Source organism: Polyodon spathula, chromosome 19 (assembly GCF_017654505.1).
Source record: "Polyodon spathula isolate WHYD16114869_AA chromosome 19, ASM1765450v1, whole genome shotgun sequence".
NCBI classification, from domain to species: domain Eukaryota; kingdom Metazoa; phylum Chordata; class Actinopteri; order Acipenseriformes; family Polyodontidae; genus Polyodon; species Polyodon spathula.
This window is the reverse complement of record NC_054552.1, coordinates 22,325,279-22,345,498: the sequence shown is the minus strand read 5'-3', so window position 1 is coordinate 22,345,498 and position 20,220 is coordinate 22,325,279. Positions and strand designations below refer to the sequence as shown.

The 20,220-nt window shown below is 40.4% G+C and overlaps 1 protein-coding gene across 2 annotated transcripts in view; it reads right to left on the bottom strand.

Moving 5' to 3' along the window:
- LOC121294590 (zinc finger protein 609-like) overlaps window positions 1–20,220 on the bottom strand; it is a 74,015-nt gene that overhangs the window by 48,669 nt on the left and 5,126 nt on the right. The window contains exon 2 of one of the 2 annotated variants that reach the window (XM_041218437.1): window positions 3,227–4,073. The exons of the other annotated variant lie outside the window; for it this stretch is intronic. Within the exon in view, the coding sequence (XP_041074371.1) occupies window positions 3,227–3,955 (729 nt within the window). The 5' untranslated portion in view covers window positions 3,956–4,073. The remainder of the gene's footprint in view (window positions 1–3,226; window positions 4,074–20,220) is intronic. 2 annotated transcript variants of the gene reach the window in all.

The window sequence follows — 20,220 nt, the reverse complement described above, 5'->3', positions numbered from 1 at the left end:
CTAAGATTTTCTTTTGCCATGGACTACCGGAGGCCTTCTGTAATCGAGGGAATACAGTAAGCAGGACAAAAAAAACAATGAAACTAGACCACTTTGGTTCTAGCCTCCTGAAGCAAGGCACAGTCTGTACTGCAAACTTGTTTTCCTGTAACAGTCGGTCAGCTCAAAGTGTGTCACAGTCAACATTAAGTGGTGGTTTCAATTCACCCTGTCCGAATTATCAATCCAATGGTGCTCAACGGGTAGAGAACAGAGTGGAATTTTACAACATGGTGCTCCTCAGCCATCTTGAATGGTAATAAATAAAACACACACAACACTTTGTAGAGAAGGCCCTTCCTAGCGAGGCTGCTATTTCAGTGTCAAGCTAACAATGCACTGTAGCGGCTATTTACTATATACCTTCAGCTTATGAAAATGTAGTTGTTTAAAAAGAAATGGGGAAGTTCTAAAAATCACTTCTTACACCCTGTTTAAGGAACGTACAGTAACACAATAGTACCAGTCAGTTATTGGTGGTCAAGGAAGGCTTAACATTCTTTAATCCACAGCAGTTCGGTTTAGTCAAGGACATTCTTTCTTCCACTCTTAAAGATCTTTGATAAATCTCGGGCACCCCCTGTGATAAACACTCATTAGAACAAGCACCTTGTTGGCAGCTGACGAATGCCTGGAAAATAAAGGTTTTTAATGAAGGTGGAGGGTGTAAGTGTACCCCAATTGAATTATTCACGCAGCAGCTGAGCACTCAAACTCTTGGTTAAAAAAAAAAAGGACTCTGGAGGCTGAAGTCTCCATGGCGACTCAGAAATGTCATGAATGTACATTAGCTGCAGGTACAGTTATTCACAGGGGTGAAACAGCTGACAAGAACACCAGCCAAACCTATAAACAAAGCCCTCTTCACTTTGCATTTTTAAAACAGGAAATGTGTGCCACGGTTTTGTATACATTTCTTTAAAAAGTTTAGGAGTTGGCACATTCTAATTTCTAAAGCCTTTTATAGCATGCCTGAAATTCTAAAGTTGACAGACCAGGGAAGTAGAACAATGAATGAAGAAGAATGCACAGGCTTGTCTGTATCACTAACACAGTGCTGACTTTAAACAAACCAAGCCTGGATACAAAAAAAGCAGGACTGCGTTACCCCACTGAATATCACCCAGGAAACACCTGCCGAGGAGGGAATTCACCCTTTCCACTGAGCTGCGACCCTGTGGTCCAGCCTCTGATGTGACGTCTACCTTGCTGCAGTGGAGCACAAAGGAGAAACCGTGGCTCTGCAGAGACTGCTTGTACGCATGAATCCAGAGTTTACCAACAAGGCTGGGGCCAGTGCAAATAAAAACGCTATCTGCAAAATAAGGCAATAAAAGTAGCCTGCTAAACAAGTTGTCCAACACGTTTATGAGAAAACAAAAATGAAAGAGGAGTTAAAAATAAAGAATTGACACATCTCCGCCTCGCCAGTTTATAAAGTGTAATGTTACTTGTGGTCATAACTTGTGTTTACAAGAAACGCATTACTTTCTGTATCCAGTGTTGGCTTTAAAACATAATCCAGGTTGTTTTGATACATTTCCTGTAAATCAGTAAACAGGGTGGTTCACACACACAGGGTCATTTCTCTCCAGTCACAGTGTAATACATTGCTTGACAATACGGCAGTGTGTTCTGTAATACTTCAATTCAATCTCTAAAATACCAGATATCCACCAACGGTGTTTTGCAATAGACAGGGGCTGGGCTGTAGAAACTGATGCACAGCATCCCACACGTTTAAACAGATCAGTGCCCGAGGTGCTTGTGCAGGCCCTGCAATGTAAAGGTCAGCTGGATGAATGTGCCAAGGACGTCACTCAATCTGCTTTATACTCAGCTGACTGTCGCTAGGCTACTGTGCGCCAGGGTGGGGAGCTGACCTGACCACAATTATTCAGAGCCAACTATTTGCATTTTGAACCACAGAAGCCAATACAGAGAGAGCCTGAGTCACAAGCAGATAAGACACTTTACTGCAAAGCTGTTTCAAGTGAAAAACATCCTAGATAAAGAGGTTATTTCAAATCTTGAGATGGGGACAGGATTGTAACTAATGAGGATATCATAATTAAATTAATAAGGCTTTATTTTATTATTGTGGCACCTAGCAGTATTTAGATCAAATTGAATCGTTTTAGAAGACTACTGTTTCAATAAAATGTGTTTTCCAGCTATTCTTCAAAACATTTGTCTATTTACTTGACCTAGTTCTTCCTCAGAAAAAAATGACCACAATTTTTTGCAGTTGCTTTGAGAACCATTTGGGCACAGGAAACAAAAAATCATTTATTTGACGATACACTTTCAGGTCAAAAACCTGCATCTAAAAAGAGGGTCTGAAAATGGTAACAGTGCCAAGTGACCACAAGAGCTATCTGGTGCAGCTTGAAGTGACTTAGTCTGAGTACTCAAATTCTTTATACTAGAACTAGAAGGGTACATCCTCACTCAAAACACGGGCATCCTCAACCAAAACACCTTGAACCCAGCTGTCTGGGTAGACTAGATTTGTGTTCCTTTAAAAGTGAACACTGTTACCAATGAAGTGTTGAAAGAACTGTGAACAGCACTATGTTACTGCATACATTACAAGTGGATCTGCAGCTGTGAAAGCCTTATGCCACAGTGTAATTATAAATTACACTCTGCAAATGCAAAAAGCAAGAGCTAATGGACATGGAGCCACACATTCCACCCTTTTGATTTTAGTTCACACCTGAGTGTCTGTGCAGTGAACTCACCTGCATCTCTCTATGAATAACAGTGAGCTTGTTTTGCCCATGACTTGATCTTGACAATGCAAACCTTTGTTTCCAACATTCCATGGACACAGTTTCCTCATTGCTCAGAATGTGCCTCAGTCACCAACAGCTATTGAAACAGTCACTTCCCATCTTTGGAAATTCTTGCAAAGCGTCCGACCTGAACCTTGCAAAATAAATCTGTGTGTCGGATGTACAGAGGCCAGCTGAAATTACCAGTTAAAAGAAAGTAGTAGTTTAGACCGGTCTTGGAAGATTTCTCTTCAGTTCAGATTCTCCTTCAGTAAACAACATCTTGGTAACCAATGAGGCAGTAAGTAAACACACACACTCAGAAACAAAATAAAACCTCCTGTACTTCCTGCTGATCCACTGTATTTGGCATTTGTCCTACATCCGTAAGATATGAAATGCAACCTTACCTTTTCTGTTTTAACTTTCTTCAGTGTCCGGGTTTCATTGTTCAGCTCCTCAGGTTCAGTTTTAATTCCCAATGGAGCTGCAATCCCACTGGATTCAACAGCCATATTCCCAAGCTGTTCAGCTGCTGCCAAGTCTGCGCTCGGAGGGGCCTCAAACTGCCCGCCTCTGGCAGCTAAAGCCAGGCCTTGTACGCTGGCCTCCTTTTCACTAGAGCTTGCAGCTACTTCAGTTTTATCCTTCTTGTTTTTCCCAGAACTGCTCTCCTTCTTGCCACTAGGGGCGCTGCGGGAGGCTTTGGCACTTTTGTCCGTGCCTTTGCTGGTCGGGGGGTTGCTGGAACCAGCTGTGCCCGTGGATGTCATGCTATCCCCAAGGGGGCGCGCTTGGGAGTCCCTCTTGCCCCCCTCGCCTGAGGAGGCCTTGCTACTGTCTTTGGAATTCTTACTCCTCTTTGATTTAGACTTGCTCTCCTTGCCCTGGGGGGTTGGCACGGGGCTAACGAACTTGATGTTATCGGGTAGGGCTGCCACAGCATTGGTTGGCGCTGCCATGCCTCCTCCTTCCTTGGCTCCAGACATTTCCAGTTTTTGCTGGTCCTTCTCTAGATCGGCGTCGAGGTCAATGATCAAATTGCCGACGCCTATGTCCCACTCATCGCCGCTATCGTAAGTGTCCACCGCATTCGAGTCCACACCTTTCCCGCCTGCAGTGCCACTGCTTAGGGACATCTTAGTGCCCGCGGCCCAGGCTTGCCACAGTGAGGTCCCACACCTTCTGAGAAAACTGGGGGGGTATAGCTGCCTTTAGGGTCTCGGTAGCCTCACCCTAGTTACCCACATTTTTCCCCTGAAAAGAAGAGAAAGGAGAAGCATTAGGCATTGACAACACTGTGGGCGAGGGGAACTCCATTAACACTGGTCTCAAGCATGCCCATGTGTAACATTACAGCTTCAGGTGACAGTACTAGCAAAAGCAATAGCACTCTGAAGCTAGTGTTGAGTCAAAGAATGCGTGGCGTTATTTCAAAGGGTGTTAAGCCAAGAGAGTTAGACAATTCTTGCCTAAATGCCCTATAAAAACATCCATGAAAACAAGACGCTGCATCACAGTGGAACTATCCTGTTATTACCCATCACTTGAATGCTTGAATAGTTTGCACACGGTAGCCTTCAGTGTTGTGGTTTTGCACTTGGCATCAGCAGTATGGAAGGTTGGGATTTTGCTCCACATTGGGCTGATTCAGACGAGATGCAATCTCGAGGGACTTGCTTTAGTCTCGGTTTTAACATAGACATCTGTAAATTAATCTCCTTGTGATCAACCAATGAACAGAGAATCACAGGAGCGCCTGATAAACTTACAGCATTGTAGATTGCATTTCTATTTGTTCTAGGGTTGTTCATCTCTTAATTCTATAGTCTGTGAATCTCAGTAAAACAGCTGAAGGCATTATTAAAAGAGAAAATTCAAAATCACCCATGAGACTTGAAACCGAAATGTGAAAGAACTTAGAAACAGAAACCACCCGTCCAATAGCCTCAGCTATTAAAGCAATGCTTATTTTATTGGCAGATAGTTAAAACAGGGTAAATTACTTGATGCAAGATTTCTGCCTCTGGTGACTAGATGGTTTTTCTGCCCCACTGGAATGCAAACACCCCAGAAACGTACACTCCCTGGCCACTTCTTCAGAGGTCAGGAAGTCAGGAATAGAAAGTCAGGATCACTTGTAAAATGTGTGCATCCTGTCTGTTTGGATACTTTCCCAGGGATGGAAATAAGACTCCTATTGCATAGCAGTATCACCCATTCCAGGATATATTCCGATCTTGATTAGCCACAAGTTATAGATTGTAGGTAACAAGCACAGGTATGTCTTATTAAACTCAACAGTAAAAACAGAAGAGGATCAAACCGCTATGCAATGGGAGTCTTACACCCCTTCTCTACTGGCACATCTGACCCGGGAGGGCTCGGTATGGTACAGGTACAGGTGCTTCTCCACTGGCTATTTGTCGAGCTCAGCGAGAACCAAATCGCAAAACTCCGGCCTCACAAGGCATCTGAATCTGGCTGCGAGGTGAGCTGAGCCAAGGGCAGGATTCATTTTTCCGTCATTACGTTACGTCAGTCAATACACTCAGAAAGACAAACAACAAACATGCCGGACAGCGAGTGTGATGAAAGAAAAGTACAGCCCTGGGACACTGAGGAAGTGCAGGCTCTAGTTTCTCTGTTGGCAGACAGAAGTGTTCAGGAAGATCTGGAGTTGTGCGTCAAATGAGAAAATTTATGCCTGAATTTCTGATGATTTTAAGCAAATGGACATAAACCGCGGGTACGGTACACTTAACTCACACAATCAAACACAATTCTACCAAGTTTCTCATCCTTGACCCTTATTATATTACTATAAAGAAGAAACAAAACACGCAGAAAATAAAAATTCTAAACTTATTTACAAAAATACAGTAAAACAAAATACAGCTGTACCATGCATACAACTACTGCTCTCGTTGCACCCCCCATCTTTAAGCATCCAAACAAAAAACAACTCTAGAAACAACAATATCTTTACATGGGAAATTAACATATAATCAATAAAATTTGTGGACTACAAAGAAATCCCTAAACATATTTACAAAATCTAGCGAAACAAAAATTTTTGAACACCATTTGTTTGCGTATCTTTTGGCAAACTAACTAAATAACAATAACAAATAGCAAGTCTTTCATTGCTCGGGACGGTCAGTAGCACAGCTCGTCTCTGCAGTGGAAAAACAACCCAGGCTCCCCTTAACCGCATCGTGAGGGCTCGGTATGGCCCTGGCGCAGCTCGGTTGTACAGTGGAAGAGAGACGTGATTTCCACCCCCGTTTACCAACGGACAGAAAAAGGGGGATTCAAGGGACATACAAATTGTACTGTAGAAATTATTTGAGTACAAAATTGTTTACTATAAAACTGACTAGGAAAAGTACATTTTCTTTCAGCATATCCATGGACTCTGCCACAGATCCCCATTACAAAGCTCCTTACAAAAAGAAAAAAAAAACTGCTATTGTGGCTTTCAAGCAAATAACTGCTTTTAAGTTTTGCAGTCAGTATTTCCATTAGTGCAAATCCATTTATTTAATTAAGTCAGTACTGCATTGGGGAGTGGGGGAGCATTTGTTATGCTTAATGTGTAAAGTAGGGCATTTCACACGGATCAAGCATCTTAGATGTACAGCCCAGAAGCACAGACAATTCCAATGGGTCTTGGAAAAGTGTTTTTTCTGTAGATGCTGTACCCACCAGCAGAAATTAAGTAAAAAAAAAAAAATTAAAAAAAAGTAAGAACCACTATTTTGACTGCAATTTCAGTAGTGTAATCCTAGCATTGAACCACTCACTTACAGGCAGGTCCAGTTCATTTATTGCACAGAGCAGATTTTGCTAGTTTTAAAAGCACTGCTTTAAGTCATATTAACATGTTCAAACAGACACTGCTTGAAATGTATTTTGTGGCAAAATGCGTGTACTCATGCATAAAATTATTTATAAATGACTATCAAAAGCAAAAAGCAACCTATGCACAAATCACGTCAAATAAACTACTATATGGAAGACTTTCTCTCCTTTCTTTAACTCTCTTTTAAAAGAATATTGTTATGTTTTACCCACTAGTTGAAGTGTTTGAGTGTTCTTTCTTTGAAGACAATTTGCCTTTAGGCCTTATCACAAAGTTAATTTGTACACTGTAGCCTCGTAGCAAATGCCTTATCAGTGCAATTACCATTGTTATCAAATCTCCCAGCAACAGATAAATACAGTACAGAAGATGTGTGTAGAGTACGGTAGAAAAAGAAGCTTCATCTGTCTAGCCGCTTTATAAAACTTCCAATGTGAGAATGTGGCCGATTGTGCAGATACTGTAAGCCAATTTGAATTGAAACAGTCAGTGTCAACATATGTCAGAGTGTTACAGTCCTGTCAGCAAGTGACCAAAACAAGAGGCACGAAGCTGGACTTGAATCCATGGAGGTATCAAACTCCTCGGAGCAGTATGACTGGTGCCTCTTCAGAGCAGGAACCTGTTCACTTGTATTACTGTCCCAACCTCTCAATCATCACACCTTCTGTGCTGTACATCAAGAAGCATCATCCACTCTGTTTCAACTGGAATTGTAACATGAAAACGGACATGCACTGGCCACTGCTTATAAGGAAGATTGACACAGTAACTTGACATTACCCTTTGTTAACAAATATCAACTTATTCCACTGATTTATTTTAAGCAAGAACGGTTTCTGGTTTACAGAGAACGCAGTTTCAATTCGGCAGGTATGGGTGCATTAATAGAGGACAGAGCTTTACTGAGCTGGGGTTTAGCAAGGACATCAGGGTTCTTAAGGAGTGTTGCGGGATATTTAAAGGCTCATTTTAATGACAGTGGTTAAATGTTTAGTCAAGATTCTACAATTCAAACACTTTTTAAACACTAACTAAAAACTAAATAAGCTACATTAATCACCCCCATCTCAAAGACACATTGCAGATTACCTTATTACAAAATGACCACAACAAATGCATTCTCTTATAGATATTGACCCTCAACTGAAGTCAACAGATGAGGTACCATTGATACCATCCAATACCATGGTGGCCTTATTGACAGTTAGGGCAGGTGCTTCTAACCATGTTCAAATTGAGAAGTGTGAATATATCTTCAATATGCTCCAATAGCAGACAAATTCAATCCCAGAACCAAATCAACAGCATTTCAAAGTATTTTCTGTATGTAAAGAACTGATCTTTGGCCACGTTATCCGATTTCATGTCAAGGGTCGCCTGGTGGCAGAACGGCCTTATCGAATGAGCCTCGAGCTAAACTCTGCTTCACCCTATTGTTCCCCCTGGTGCTGTATCGCCATCAGTTGTTTTCATCGTGATGACAGAGTAGGTCTGGTGAGCAAAGTTCAGTGGTTATTGGCTTTTCAACTAATGGGAGTGCCCTGCATTATTTTGTTATCACTGGGTGATGGAAGGGCTAGAAAATGGTTGGTGCCTCTTTCACCCGGACCAATAATTGATAGGTTTGAGACATCACCGCTGCCTGCCGCGTGAGCCTGGAGCAGTGACTCAATCACCCGTCCTTCTCACCGGCCCAAGATGGTGCAGTCAAGGGGGCCCAGCTGTCACATTCACTTGGGATGGCAGCTGTGCAGTCCCATGCTTACCACTGACCGTTCTTCGTAACTGTATCGCTGGCTGACCAACTGCAATGCATTCTGATGCCCTCTAAATGCTGTTACTCGCTAAAATGACAGAAAAGTACTTTCAGAAGACCTGAACGAATTTTGTATTTTGTATGACTTGAGAAATACCACAAATACTGTTTAGTAACAGTCAGGTATTTAATTTATACCATTTCCAAGTTCCACAAGATATTTTTTTTAGTTACCCTTAATTTAAAAGCCCACGGTGCCTCTCCCTCCCCCTACTTTCCAGAGACTCAATACCCCCATTAGTTCCTGGCTCTCTTTCAACATAAATTTCCACATAAATTCGATATTTGTATGGGAATCTATGCTGGCAACTTGCTAATAGGTTTACATGGGTGGCTCCATGTGTGAATTCTTAAACATGCCCAACAAAAACAGGCACAATACAATTAAAGCAATGGATTCAGGTTGCTGCCTTCTAAGGACCCCAACCCAGTGAAGCATTTTGTTGGTTAGACAATGTACAATAAAATACAAGGAGTACTATAGTACCACGTATAGAGATTCCAAAGGATTATGATTTAATCTGAGAACCAAGAATAATCTAGCACTCTTTATTCATTCAAAATATGAATGTGGTTAGTCTGCCTTTACAGCTCAGTTCAAACATACAATACGTTTAAAAACCGAGGTTCAGCAAAGACTATGATTCTGATTCTCTGAATAAATAAACTGAAAGTCTAACAAAATGTCACCACAACTGAATAAACTCTTCTAGACATCCAGATCAGGTCTTTGCCACAACCATGTGCTTTTCTGAATAGTTTAATTGAACCTGCATCCAGCTCCTAAAGCAGGGAAGTTGCTCATTATACCTGTTAAACCTGGTGTAGGCTGCAGTTGTCCATCCCTGGTCTAGATAAAACCGAAAGTGTAACATCCACTCTCCCTGCTCCTCAGGACGAGGCGGGGAACTGGATTCCTACTCTCGGCATCCTGGAACTTTTCAATCCCCTCTTTCTTCCCTCTGTCAGCACTTTTGAGTTTCATGCTGTTGAACTGCACTCTCCCAGTCTCCTGCTTCTTATTGTTTTCTACCGCCCCCCTGCTCACTTCTACGATAAGCCTGCTTCCCCTCTGTTTGGTCACCACCTCTATTCCCTTCATTCTGTTAGGCGATTTTAACAACTCTTCAACTCGACTCATTCTGCTGCTTCCTCTCTCTCCTTTATATTTAAATACAAATAAAAACTATTGTTTAAAATTATGTAATGTATACATTTTTAACTTAAACAATAATGTGCATCTCTAAGTATGTTTTATTTCCATAGCCTATCTATGCAAAACTTAAAGACTTGTTTCTCTGCACAGAAAAACTTATTTTTAAAAAAAGACAGTTCAAAACACAAACTTTAGAACAGGTAACAGTGAACAGGAATGGCGTTACTATGCTTGCTTACAATAACTCCAGTACATGACCCCGGACTCGTTAACTAATCAGCTGAACTGTTGGCACCATGATGAAATATCATGTGATCTCACGAAGACTCAGAAGTCGTGGGTTCAAAATTTGAACTGTGTTCTTCTGCAATTTCTGACTCATCTGCTTCGCTTGTATTGCTGCTGCTTAGAGATTTTGGTGGAGTTTCTTTGTCTTTGAAACAAAAGACAGTATTTTTTGCTGTCTGATCAATGACATTTTATTAATCTAATAGGTTTGCGTGGACCTCTGGGTAAGTTGGTGCGCACACACATAGCCTCGGAGCTGCTGAAAACAAACAGTTGTCAGACAGCTTCCCTTTGTAATTGACGTGCTTTCAATTGTAACTATTGTTCACTGTATAAGTCATTTTCCCAAAATTACAAGAAGTTGTGGGATGCCACTACCACGACTCTATGAAAGACAAGCGGCTGTCATTTTTTAAATTGGCAAAGCGGCGTTTAAACTTCAACCCTAGATAGACGAGAAGTGTCTGCCTGCTGTACATCGGCAGCTACCAAGATGCATCTCAAGAACCATCTGCAGCGAACACGTTCATGGTAAACAGCTGTAATTACAGGATAAGTTACAGTAATACTTAACTCTAATTACAATTATAATTTATAACAAATCTAAAATATAATAACCATCATACTGTAACACTTTTGAAGTGCGGTGATGGGTTTTATCAATAGCAGATACATGCATGTACTCAATTCTTTATTATTATTATGATTGGGATTTTGATGGGTTTTTTTCCCAATGACTACAGTATATATATATATAAGTGATTTTTGTTGACGCTGTGATTTTTCACTGGCGTGAAAGCACTCAACTTTACCAACACAACTTGTGTAAAATGTATGATACCAGGTGCTCCATAAAGCCAGGAAACCTCTCAATGTACAACATGCTGTACCAGAAATAATATGTAAATAAAAAAAAATACAAAAAAACAAACAAACCAAAAAAAAAAAAACTTCTAGGACAACAGAAGCAAAAAAATGAACTGTTAAACTATTTTCAAAAGGTATGCAAAAGCTGCTTTTTTAAATTTATTTTTATTTTATACTCTTCAATTTTATTTGTGCTGTCCTGTAATGCCAGGACAAAAACATGCTCAAAGTAAAACAAACTTTTCCGATACAGATTGTTGTAGGCTGTGAAGCTTACCTATTTACATAATTAAATATGTGCACAATAAGTGTTCAGTTTGCCACTTCCATTTTCAAAATCATAAGAAAAATATTTACATGCATTTTCCTGTATTTTTTTTTAAATGTCTAGAGATTGTGTATACAGTAACAGGCACTAAAAAGCTGTATTATTTTTAACATGGGTCCAAAGGTATTTTAATAATAATAAAAAATACAACACAAAGTGGTCGCTTATAAGCGACTAAAATAATATTTACAGCGCCAAAAGAAAAAAATGGTTGCCATGGCGACTAAAATCGTCTTCGAGCACTGACTCCGCTCAACCTATAATGAACTGCGCACCGCTGAACAGATAGAAGTTTCAAGCTACACTTCCGTTCTCAATGCCTAATTCTGCGTTTCCGTCCATGATTCAGCGATCGTGGAAAATCAGTAGCCCTAGACACTGCTCTTTGACAGTGTTGGTCATGCTATTCTCCTCTCTTTCTGACCTGACGATCTTAGGCACTGCTCTTGTCTGGTTTTCCTCCAATCTCTCTAACCATTCCTTCCAGGTTTCCTGCAGTGGGCGCCCCCTCTACAGGTGTACCTCAAGGATCTGTCCTGTGACCCCTCCTGTTCTCACTCCACACCTACTCACTAGGCACTCTCATCTGTCTTGACTTCTCCTACCACCTTAAGCTGATGATGCCTGGATCTTCCTCTCCTTTCCCTCCGATTCCCACATCTCCTCCTGCATCTCAGAAAGCCTATCAGCTTGAACGTGTTCACACCATCTCAGAAACTCAACCACTCTAAATCTGACCTCTACATACTTTCTGCTTCCACTCTCTCATCTGACCTCTCCATCTCACTTGACTACCACTCTCTCTCTATCTCCTTCTACTAGAAACCTAGGAGTTAGTCTTGACCCCTTCCTCACCTTCTCTCAACACATCTCTTCCCTGACATGCACTTGACACTTCTTTCTGAGCAACATCCATTTCGCACAACTTAATCCAAGTTCTTGTACTCTTCAGATTGGACTACTGTAACTCTCTCCTTGCTGGTCTCCCTGCTTCAGCTATCCGTCCCCTTCAGCCAATTAAAAATTTTGCTGCTCGTCTTGTATTCTCCCAACTTCGTTATTCTCATGTTACCACTCTGCTTTCAACTGGAAACCTCTCTCTGTTCTTGCCTACCGTTCTCTTCACCAGTCTGCCCCCTCCTACATCCAATCTCTCATGTCTCCCTGCACCCCCTCTCTGCTCCTCCTCCACTGGCCGACTGGTCATGCCTCCCCTCCACTCTCCATCCTCCCATGCCCGCTCCTTCTCTTCCCTAGCCCCTCTGCGGTGGAACCAGCTACCGGAAAACTCCAGGACTGCCCCGTCTCTCATTACCTTCCACTGCCTCCTCAAGATTCACCTGTTTAGACTGTACTTGAACATCTCTTGATCTACCCCTCCTACTATGTACTGTATTCTTCTGACCGAAGCACCACATTACTGGATCCTCAGCTGATGCACTATCCTTGTACTATTGCACTACTATTATGTAACTGTAGATTAAACTGCTGTAATCCTAACTTGCTGCATCTTATTTCTTATTGTATTTTAGTAGTATAATTTGCACTTACTGTGAACTATACTGCATTGTAACCCTGTATTGTCCTGCAAGTTGCCTTGGATAAAGGAGTTTGACAAATAAATAGATAATCCACCACATATTTCCATACAATTGCTCAGTCTTACTCTAGGGGCCAAATTCTGGTGTAGTGGAGTCGAGGGTTCCAGGGTGAGACAAGCCGTCTGGGCTTGCGACCCAGATTGAGAAAATGTCAGAAATAGTTTTCTCCATGTGTGGGATGGCCAAGAAAAAACATTACCCGTTCAGATAAAGTATACAATGCTGTTCTTTCGAAGGGGATTCCAAAAAGTTGAAGTCACATGGCCAGCAGCCTGGAATATGCTTGGCAGGAGACAAGTATCTGGACCTTGTATTCAATTCTCTAGGCCAGTGTTTTTTTTTTGTTTTTTTTTTACACTACTCCTGTCTGGAGGTTTCAGCTCAAACCCCCCCCCCCCCCCCCCAGTTTAAGAATATATCATTTATGTCACAATGATGTTGTAACAGAATACCAAAACAGTCATTCTAAAACTTTAGATGCACAAACTCAAATGACAGTATTTGTGAATCTCTTTGAAAACACACTTATTCGCTTTGGCAAAGAAATCTGAAATAATCAAAAAATAGTCTGCACTGTTAATGTTTACCATGTTACCAATTACTCAACTTAATTGTGTGTGCCATTTAAAATGTTTAATAACATCAAAAACAGAAAACAGAACAGTGTTATCCAAAAGCGGCATTTTTTTAACTTGATTTGCTTGCTCATTGCCAAGCATTACTTCACAACTGTCCACGGCAGCAGGGATAATGAAAGGTTGGCCAGTCATATGTAGTTTCTTGCATTTTACAATTCAGACTGATATGAGATACGAGGGTCTGTGTGCACTGACTTTCATGGTACAAGTGAAAACAATGTTTGACATTTTCTAGCCATATTTCAAAGTATTCAGTAGGTTTTCCGACTAAGCTTATATGCCCCCTCCCCCCATATAGTCAGACTGGAACCTTTGAGCTTCTAAACAAAAATTCAATTATTTATGCACAGTAGTTAACCATATGACCCTTAAAAGTACCCCCCCCCCACCTTATGTAACTACACCAGCATAGAGAATACACAGATGGTTGCCCTGGCAATAGGAGAATAACAGAGTTAACTAAAAACTCCAATCCTGTCGGCATGATGCAATGGAACATTTGAGAGGATCAAGAATTCTAGAGACCTGTGCGTCTGCCTCTGCCGAACTCAACACTCTAAATTACCTGTAGTTTTTTACTCTGTACACATGTAGGACCGAAGGCCAGAAGAATTCAACCACACCCGAGTAGCATTTAATCATTTGACATGTTTCTCAAGAACAAAATCTAATCAATCTGGAAGCCCTCCATTATGTTACACAATAATAAAGGCATGCAGAGATTTCGTTGTTTACAGGAGAACAGCGTATCAGAGACAGAATAATACTTTTCAGAGGTCAAAGGAACTTGACACGTCCTTAACTACCTTCAAAGTGTGCAGCCTCTGTGGACTGAATTTGTAGACAGAGGGCAGCTTATCGACTTCTGTGGTAAAGCCAAGCATTCATTATACAGGGGATTCCTTCAGTAACAAATCAAGTCATTAATTAAAGCGAGGACAAACAGTAAATTACAAAATGCCACCACCCGGCCAATGCAACTATCAGACTAACGTGTTCATTATTATTGCTGAGATTATGAAATCAGGCTGGCAATTCCAGCAATGACTAGCGCTGGTTCATCCTGGCCATTCCTGGGAGTTTAGTTATTTTAACTGGCCATGCTGGCTCCAGACACTGGAATGCTGTTTGAAGAGCTGGTTTTGTTGTTCATGACAGTCAGTTTAAAAGTAGCCTGTACTGTAACACACTAAAGTGAAGGGATAGTTATACATACATTCGTACAGGATTCTACTTGCTCTGAACCTCTGTAGGGATTTTATCTTCAGAAAAAAAAAAAAAGAAAAAAAATGAGTGGTGGGATCATTTAAATATTCAAAACATACGTATTTGGTAGCAGAAATGGCCATGTTCGTATTTGTTTGTATAACAGAATTTAAGTGACTATTACCAATGCATGAAATAAATCACACACATTCTACTGTTCTCTATTTTCTTTAATAGATAATATGATAGGGTACCAGGGTTATTTTACTCCTGAAAGATTTTTTTGTGATAAGGTTCAAATGGTTTTCCAGTCGATTGAAAATTACATATTTGTTGTATGGACAACGGATGTTTGAACCATATCCCAACTCCTGCAGTCAGCAGTGACAACACCAAAACGCCTACGTAATCTATAAATACAAGTCATATCATTCTGCCAACTGAGGTCTCTTAAGAACCACTTACACAATCAAACAAAACCAGGCCGCTGAAAACAAGACTTAAATAGGCCTACATGTTGGTTTACAGCACATTTCCACGCCTTCCTGAATCACATTAACATTCTAAAACACCTACATTCAGCAAATCAAGGAGAAGGTGTTTGCCAAAGTAGTTTGAGTAAAGCCAGTATTTACTTACTGGATTCAATATTTGTCTCCGATACAACTTTCATAAAACTAATGGTTTGTTTAAGGAGCAGCTGCGGTCATTCATATCTTGGAGAAATATACTTAAAACTGCTGAACACAACAGAAATATGAACCAAGGCCAGAACATCTGGTTTGGCCACAAGGCCCGAAGTAGGGCCAAGCGCTTATTTTGACAAACTAATTTGTAATACTGCGATAACTGCCAACCCCTTGAATTTGGTGCTGTAATAAGGTATGATTGTCTCACATTCTGTTAAGAAGGAACCATGAGAGGTGTTAGTGCGGTACATACCAGGGGAACACAATAAAGGCAAGACGAACATAATCTGAACAAGACTTCCTCTTTAAATAAGCCAGTAACAGTCTAGATCAGGGGCTGCCAACCGGTTTGTGCAAGAGAGCCAAACTGAACAGAAACCTATAGCAAGTGGTTTGCAAAGAGCCAGTCGTTAGAAAACAGTATAACAGACTCCAGGAATAGAAACACCAAGAAGAGCAGAGGGTAGGAGGATCTAAACAACAGCAAGGTAGTATGTGATGAGTATGAGTGGAGTAGCAGTAAATGAAATTTAAACCATTTGTGTGAATGACTAAGAGCCACATTCGGCCATTGGATGAGCCAGGAATGGCTCAGGAGTTAGGTTGGCAACCCCTGGTCTAGACGAATCAAACAACATTCCCAAAATTAATTTAGTTAGTTATTTAATAAGTTTGTTTTACCACATTTCAGAAGACCTCAACCACTTCATTTCCACAGCAATAACGTCACTTAAAAAGCTTCATTACATACAACAGACAAACGGCAGAATACATTTGAATAAAACAAACGTCATTCAATCCATTAGCAGAATATATAACATATAGCATGCACAGGAAACACTTGTGTAAATAAACAGTCGAGACATGTTCATCTCCTCTGTTTAGAAGCCAATGTCATGGGCCTATCCTTTTTTTTTTTTTTTTTTTTTTTTTTTATTCGACAGACTTCTTATAGAACAGTAATAATATTTTTTATTCAACATTAACGAACATTGAAATGAATGTTTGAATTTTGGATGAATATATTAACATGTGAGAAAACACCCCCAGCACTAAACTGTTCTAACTAAATCAAACTGTATTATACTTGAAAATACATCTTTTCCATCCCTCAATCCACCAGCCTGTCCCTAACTTGCCAATAGAGCACACAGACATTATTACTTAGGTCAGTTCAAGCTTGATACAGGCCAGGTCTACTGAAAGCATGGTGGAACTGAAACCTCCACAGTTCAAGTTACAACCAGATTAGAATGTGCATGTAAATACAGCACTGAACGGCAAAGGCCCACTTTAATCTGGTCAATATTGTGCTATTTTTAGCTACAATCAGAGAGGATGCATTTCTTTTATGGTTAAGAGCTATTTAATTGACTTGTGTCGCTTGAGACAGACACCCCAGAGAAAAAGATTAAACCATTAGCACTCTGTTTCCAAACCAGATCTCATTTTGAAAATACATTTTGCAAGGAGACCAAAAGAAAGGAATTGGTACGTAGTGTTTCGTAGCTGTACAACCTTAACCCTAACTGTGAAACAACTGCATTACAACTACATCCTTTTAGTTGAGCAGGAAAAAACATCACAAGTATGCAATCAGTGGAAAAGTAATCAAAAACAGACAAAACTAATTCCAATACATTCACAGTAAACGAAGCTAGCCGCTAACACACATTTCTCAGCAGCATCCAAGTTTGTAGCTTTGCCCAGTTTACTACTTACTCCAGTTTCACAATGGTTCTGGACCTCAAATAACATTTTATTTTCTTTCAACACTTTTGCATTTGGCTGGTTTTAGTGAGTTTAGCATCATTCATTTATAAGGTCAACACAGAGTCATTTATCTCTCTAACACACCTCAATTAATTTTTATTTTTTGAAGCTCAAAAACTTCCACCTTCAGCTTTTCACTTCTTCAGATGAATTGTTTAACAAAGCTTTAAGTTAGGATGCAAAGGCTGATTTCCATATGCCTGCAAGTACAAGCACAGCACCTCAACAAACCTAAAGAGAGATCCCTAGACATCTCAACACCCAGACTAAATATGAAATTGCGCTTCACCCTACTGAGGGCTGTCATAATCAAATCAGGTAAGTCATAACTTTATATTACCATACTAAAATGATTAACAGCTGTTAAAATGAACCGTCTACATGCATCAAAGTGTGCGAAGAGCTTCCAAAATGCCCCCGGCTTAGTGCTGATCCTGCTAACGCTTTTCACTGTACAAAAAATTCAGTTTCGGTTCGTTTTTATCTTTTGTCGGTATCGTTTGGTTTGGGAAAATTATGCTTTAAAAGATTTAGCAAAGATTTGAAACCAGAAACTAGCCAAAAGCACAGGTTCTCATTTTAAAAAGTGTAACTGCAGCAGAATAAGTTAACACTTTAGTGTCAGCAGGAAGCAGAAATGCATTCAGGAAACCCTGTTATGTCCCGGTGCTTGTTTTCTTTGTGTGAGCAATACTTCAGTAACTTAAATACAGATGAGAAATGATATGCTATTTTAAACAGAGTGTGAGAAACAGAAGAAACCCTTTGTGGTTAGAACAGGTGACGTGTCTCATGACTGTAGGCACCTCTGCTGTATCTTCATGGAACATTAAACATTGATTTAGAACTCACATTATGATTCTTTACGAAATGACCTCCAAAAAGAACTAAAGTGAAAAATGCATGGATATAATATCACAGGCTCATGTTTCAGCGAATGCTTTGCACCAGTTTCCAGCTCGGCAAGTGTTTATGCAAGGTTTTAACCTGTTAAAGACTGATCCATTTGATCCAGTCAGTGCTGCTTTATTGGGATGCCTCAGGGAAACGTACAAATATCTTGAATAAAGGCCGCTACACACCAGATGCGATGTGATTTTTCATCGGACAGCAAGATACTTTCGCAGAGACATGACCACACACACCGGCAGAGACACAATGGGTATTTTTCAAACGGCAAGTATTACTTTTTCCTGTCATTTTTTACACTGCTTCCCCTTGGTGGACACCGTTCATTGAAGCGGTTCTGTAATAACTCTCAATTCCCTAGTTGTCGCGCGAAGAAATCGCTTTTTTTTTAAAAAAAAAGAGGATCCAATCCTATTTATTTCATGTCGCCTGTGTTGTGAAAGACACTTACCAAAAGTATAGATTCTAATCATTTTGTAGCAGCACTGCACAATTTCGCTTGTCGCATCGCGTCTAATGTGTAGTAGCCTCGTGCGGCTGTCCCAATTAAATGAGAGGCTTTTCAGACGACCTTACTCACCCTTATATTCATAATTTACGACATGCACAAGAGAGAAATGGACTTTCAGTTATTGAAAAACATTGAAAACGTTATTGCAAGACTAAAAGAACATTTCCGAAATGAGGCAAATTAAAACTTCCACACGATAGAACCTCCTTGGTGCTTTTTTCAGCATTTCAAACATTTTTCATTTGAACATTCAACATTTCGGGGTCCCAAAGATCAGTCTCATATTTTGTATGTTTCTGTGGTCTCACGCAAAGCAAATAACGCGTTTCACAGCCAAATTTGGTTTCTTAACAAACCCAGTCTTAGTAGCAAGGAGGATAAGCAATACATTCACTTACAAGTTGCTGGCCAATTCTCACATGGCATAACCATTAAGAATCAAACATACTCTGATGTAAATTGAAATACACTACACAGTTTGTGCTATGGAGATGAAAGAAAGCTGGGTATTGTTTGAGTCACTCCACCCCAACACTCCCTCATAATAACTACCCAAACCAAATTCAAAAGAAAAACTTCTCCCCCTCACGCTTCACCAGGGGGAATTTACTGAGGAAATGTTTCAAATGAATCATCCAATTAGCTCTCATCCATCATTAGCATACAATACTTCAAACTGTTATGGTGGGGGGGGGGGGGGGGGGGGGGGGGGGGGGATATGCAGGCTATAAAAAGCCTCTGAATAAAATACAATGGTGTCGTCATTAACTGAATGACTCCTCTAAAAGCAGCCTCCAAACAAATCTATTCTACCTTCACAAAATAAGCTGTATCCCTGTCGAAGCCAATACTGTGCTAGGTCTTCCATCACAGGCAGCAGTCTCTTTTAAAAGGCCACTATTCAATTAAATGTCCCCGTAGGATTATATAAAGAATCTATGTTTTCTTTGTCCCAAAGGATTTCTTTAAAAAAAATCCCACAGGAAAGGTTCCAAATCTGAACAGGCTTCCCAAGAACCTAAATATATAATGAAGCAATAATCAAGCAAGTTGAAAGGTTCCATTAATATCACAAGGACGTTCATCCATATTTGCACACTCAAAATGTGATCAAGTCATGTTTCGATTGCCACTCAAGATGGCTGCCCCCCAAAAGCTGAACTACGCTTACTGTGTAGCCTGCCATCACCAACAACAGGCCTTCCAGCTTCAGTATGAAAAACCACAATATTTCTGGGTCTCATTATGAGATTACATTTCCCAATACTGTTCTGATATTTCAAGGCACACTGCAGACTATTTTTTGTTTCTGGTGTCTGTGGCAGACAAACACATTCAAATGTAAACAAAACCACTTCAATACACAGAAAGCTCTTTACATCATCAATTTTATTTTTAGAAGCAATCCTTCCATTCTTACCAGTAATCCCATGTCACTCATTTTCTTTATCCTGCCTGGGTTCTTCATTAAAACATTATGAAACCATTTAAATGCAAAACAAGCTGCATCTTGTTACTGTGACAGGGATGAGATATCCTAGCTAAGCAAGTCAAACAAATAAAACAAATATCAGTTACTCGATTTGACAGTGAAACCAGAATGACCCACAGTGACCCAGTCCAACAGGAGTCTTTCTGATTCACCAATAAACGGGGGGGGGGGGGGGGCGTCGTAACCACAAAAGTACAACAGAACAGCTTGCAGATTCCACAAAAGATCATGTTTGATCAAACCAATTACATAGAACGAACAG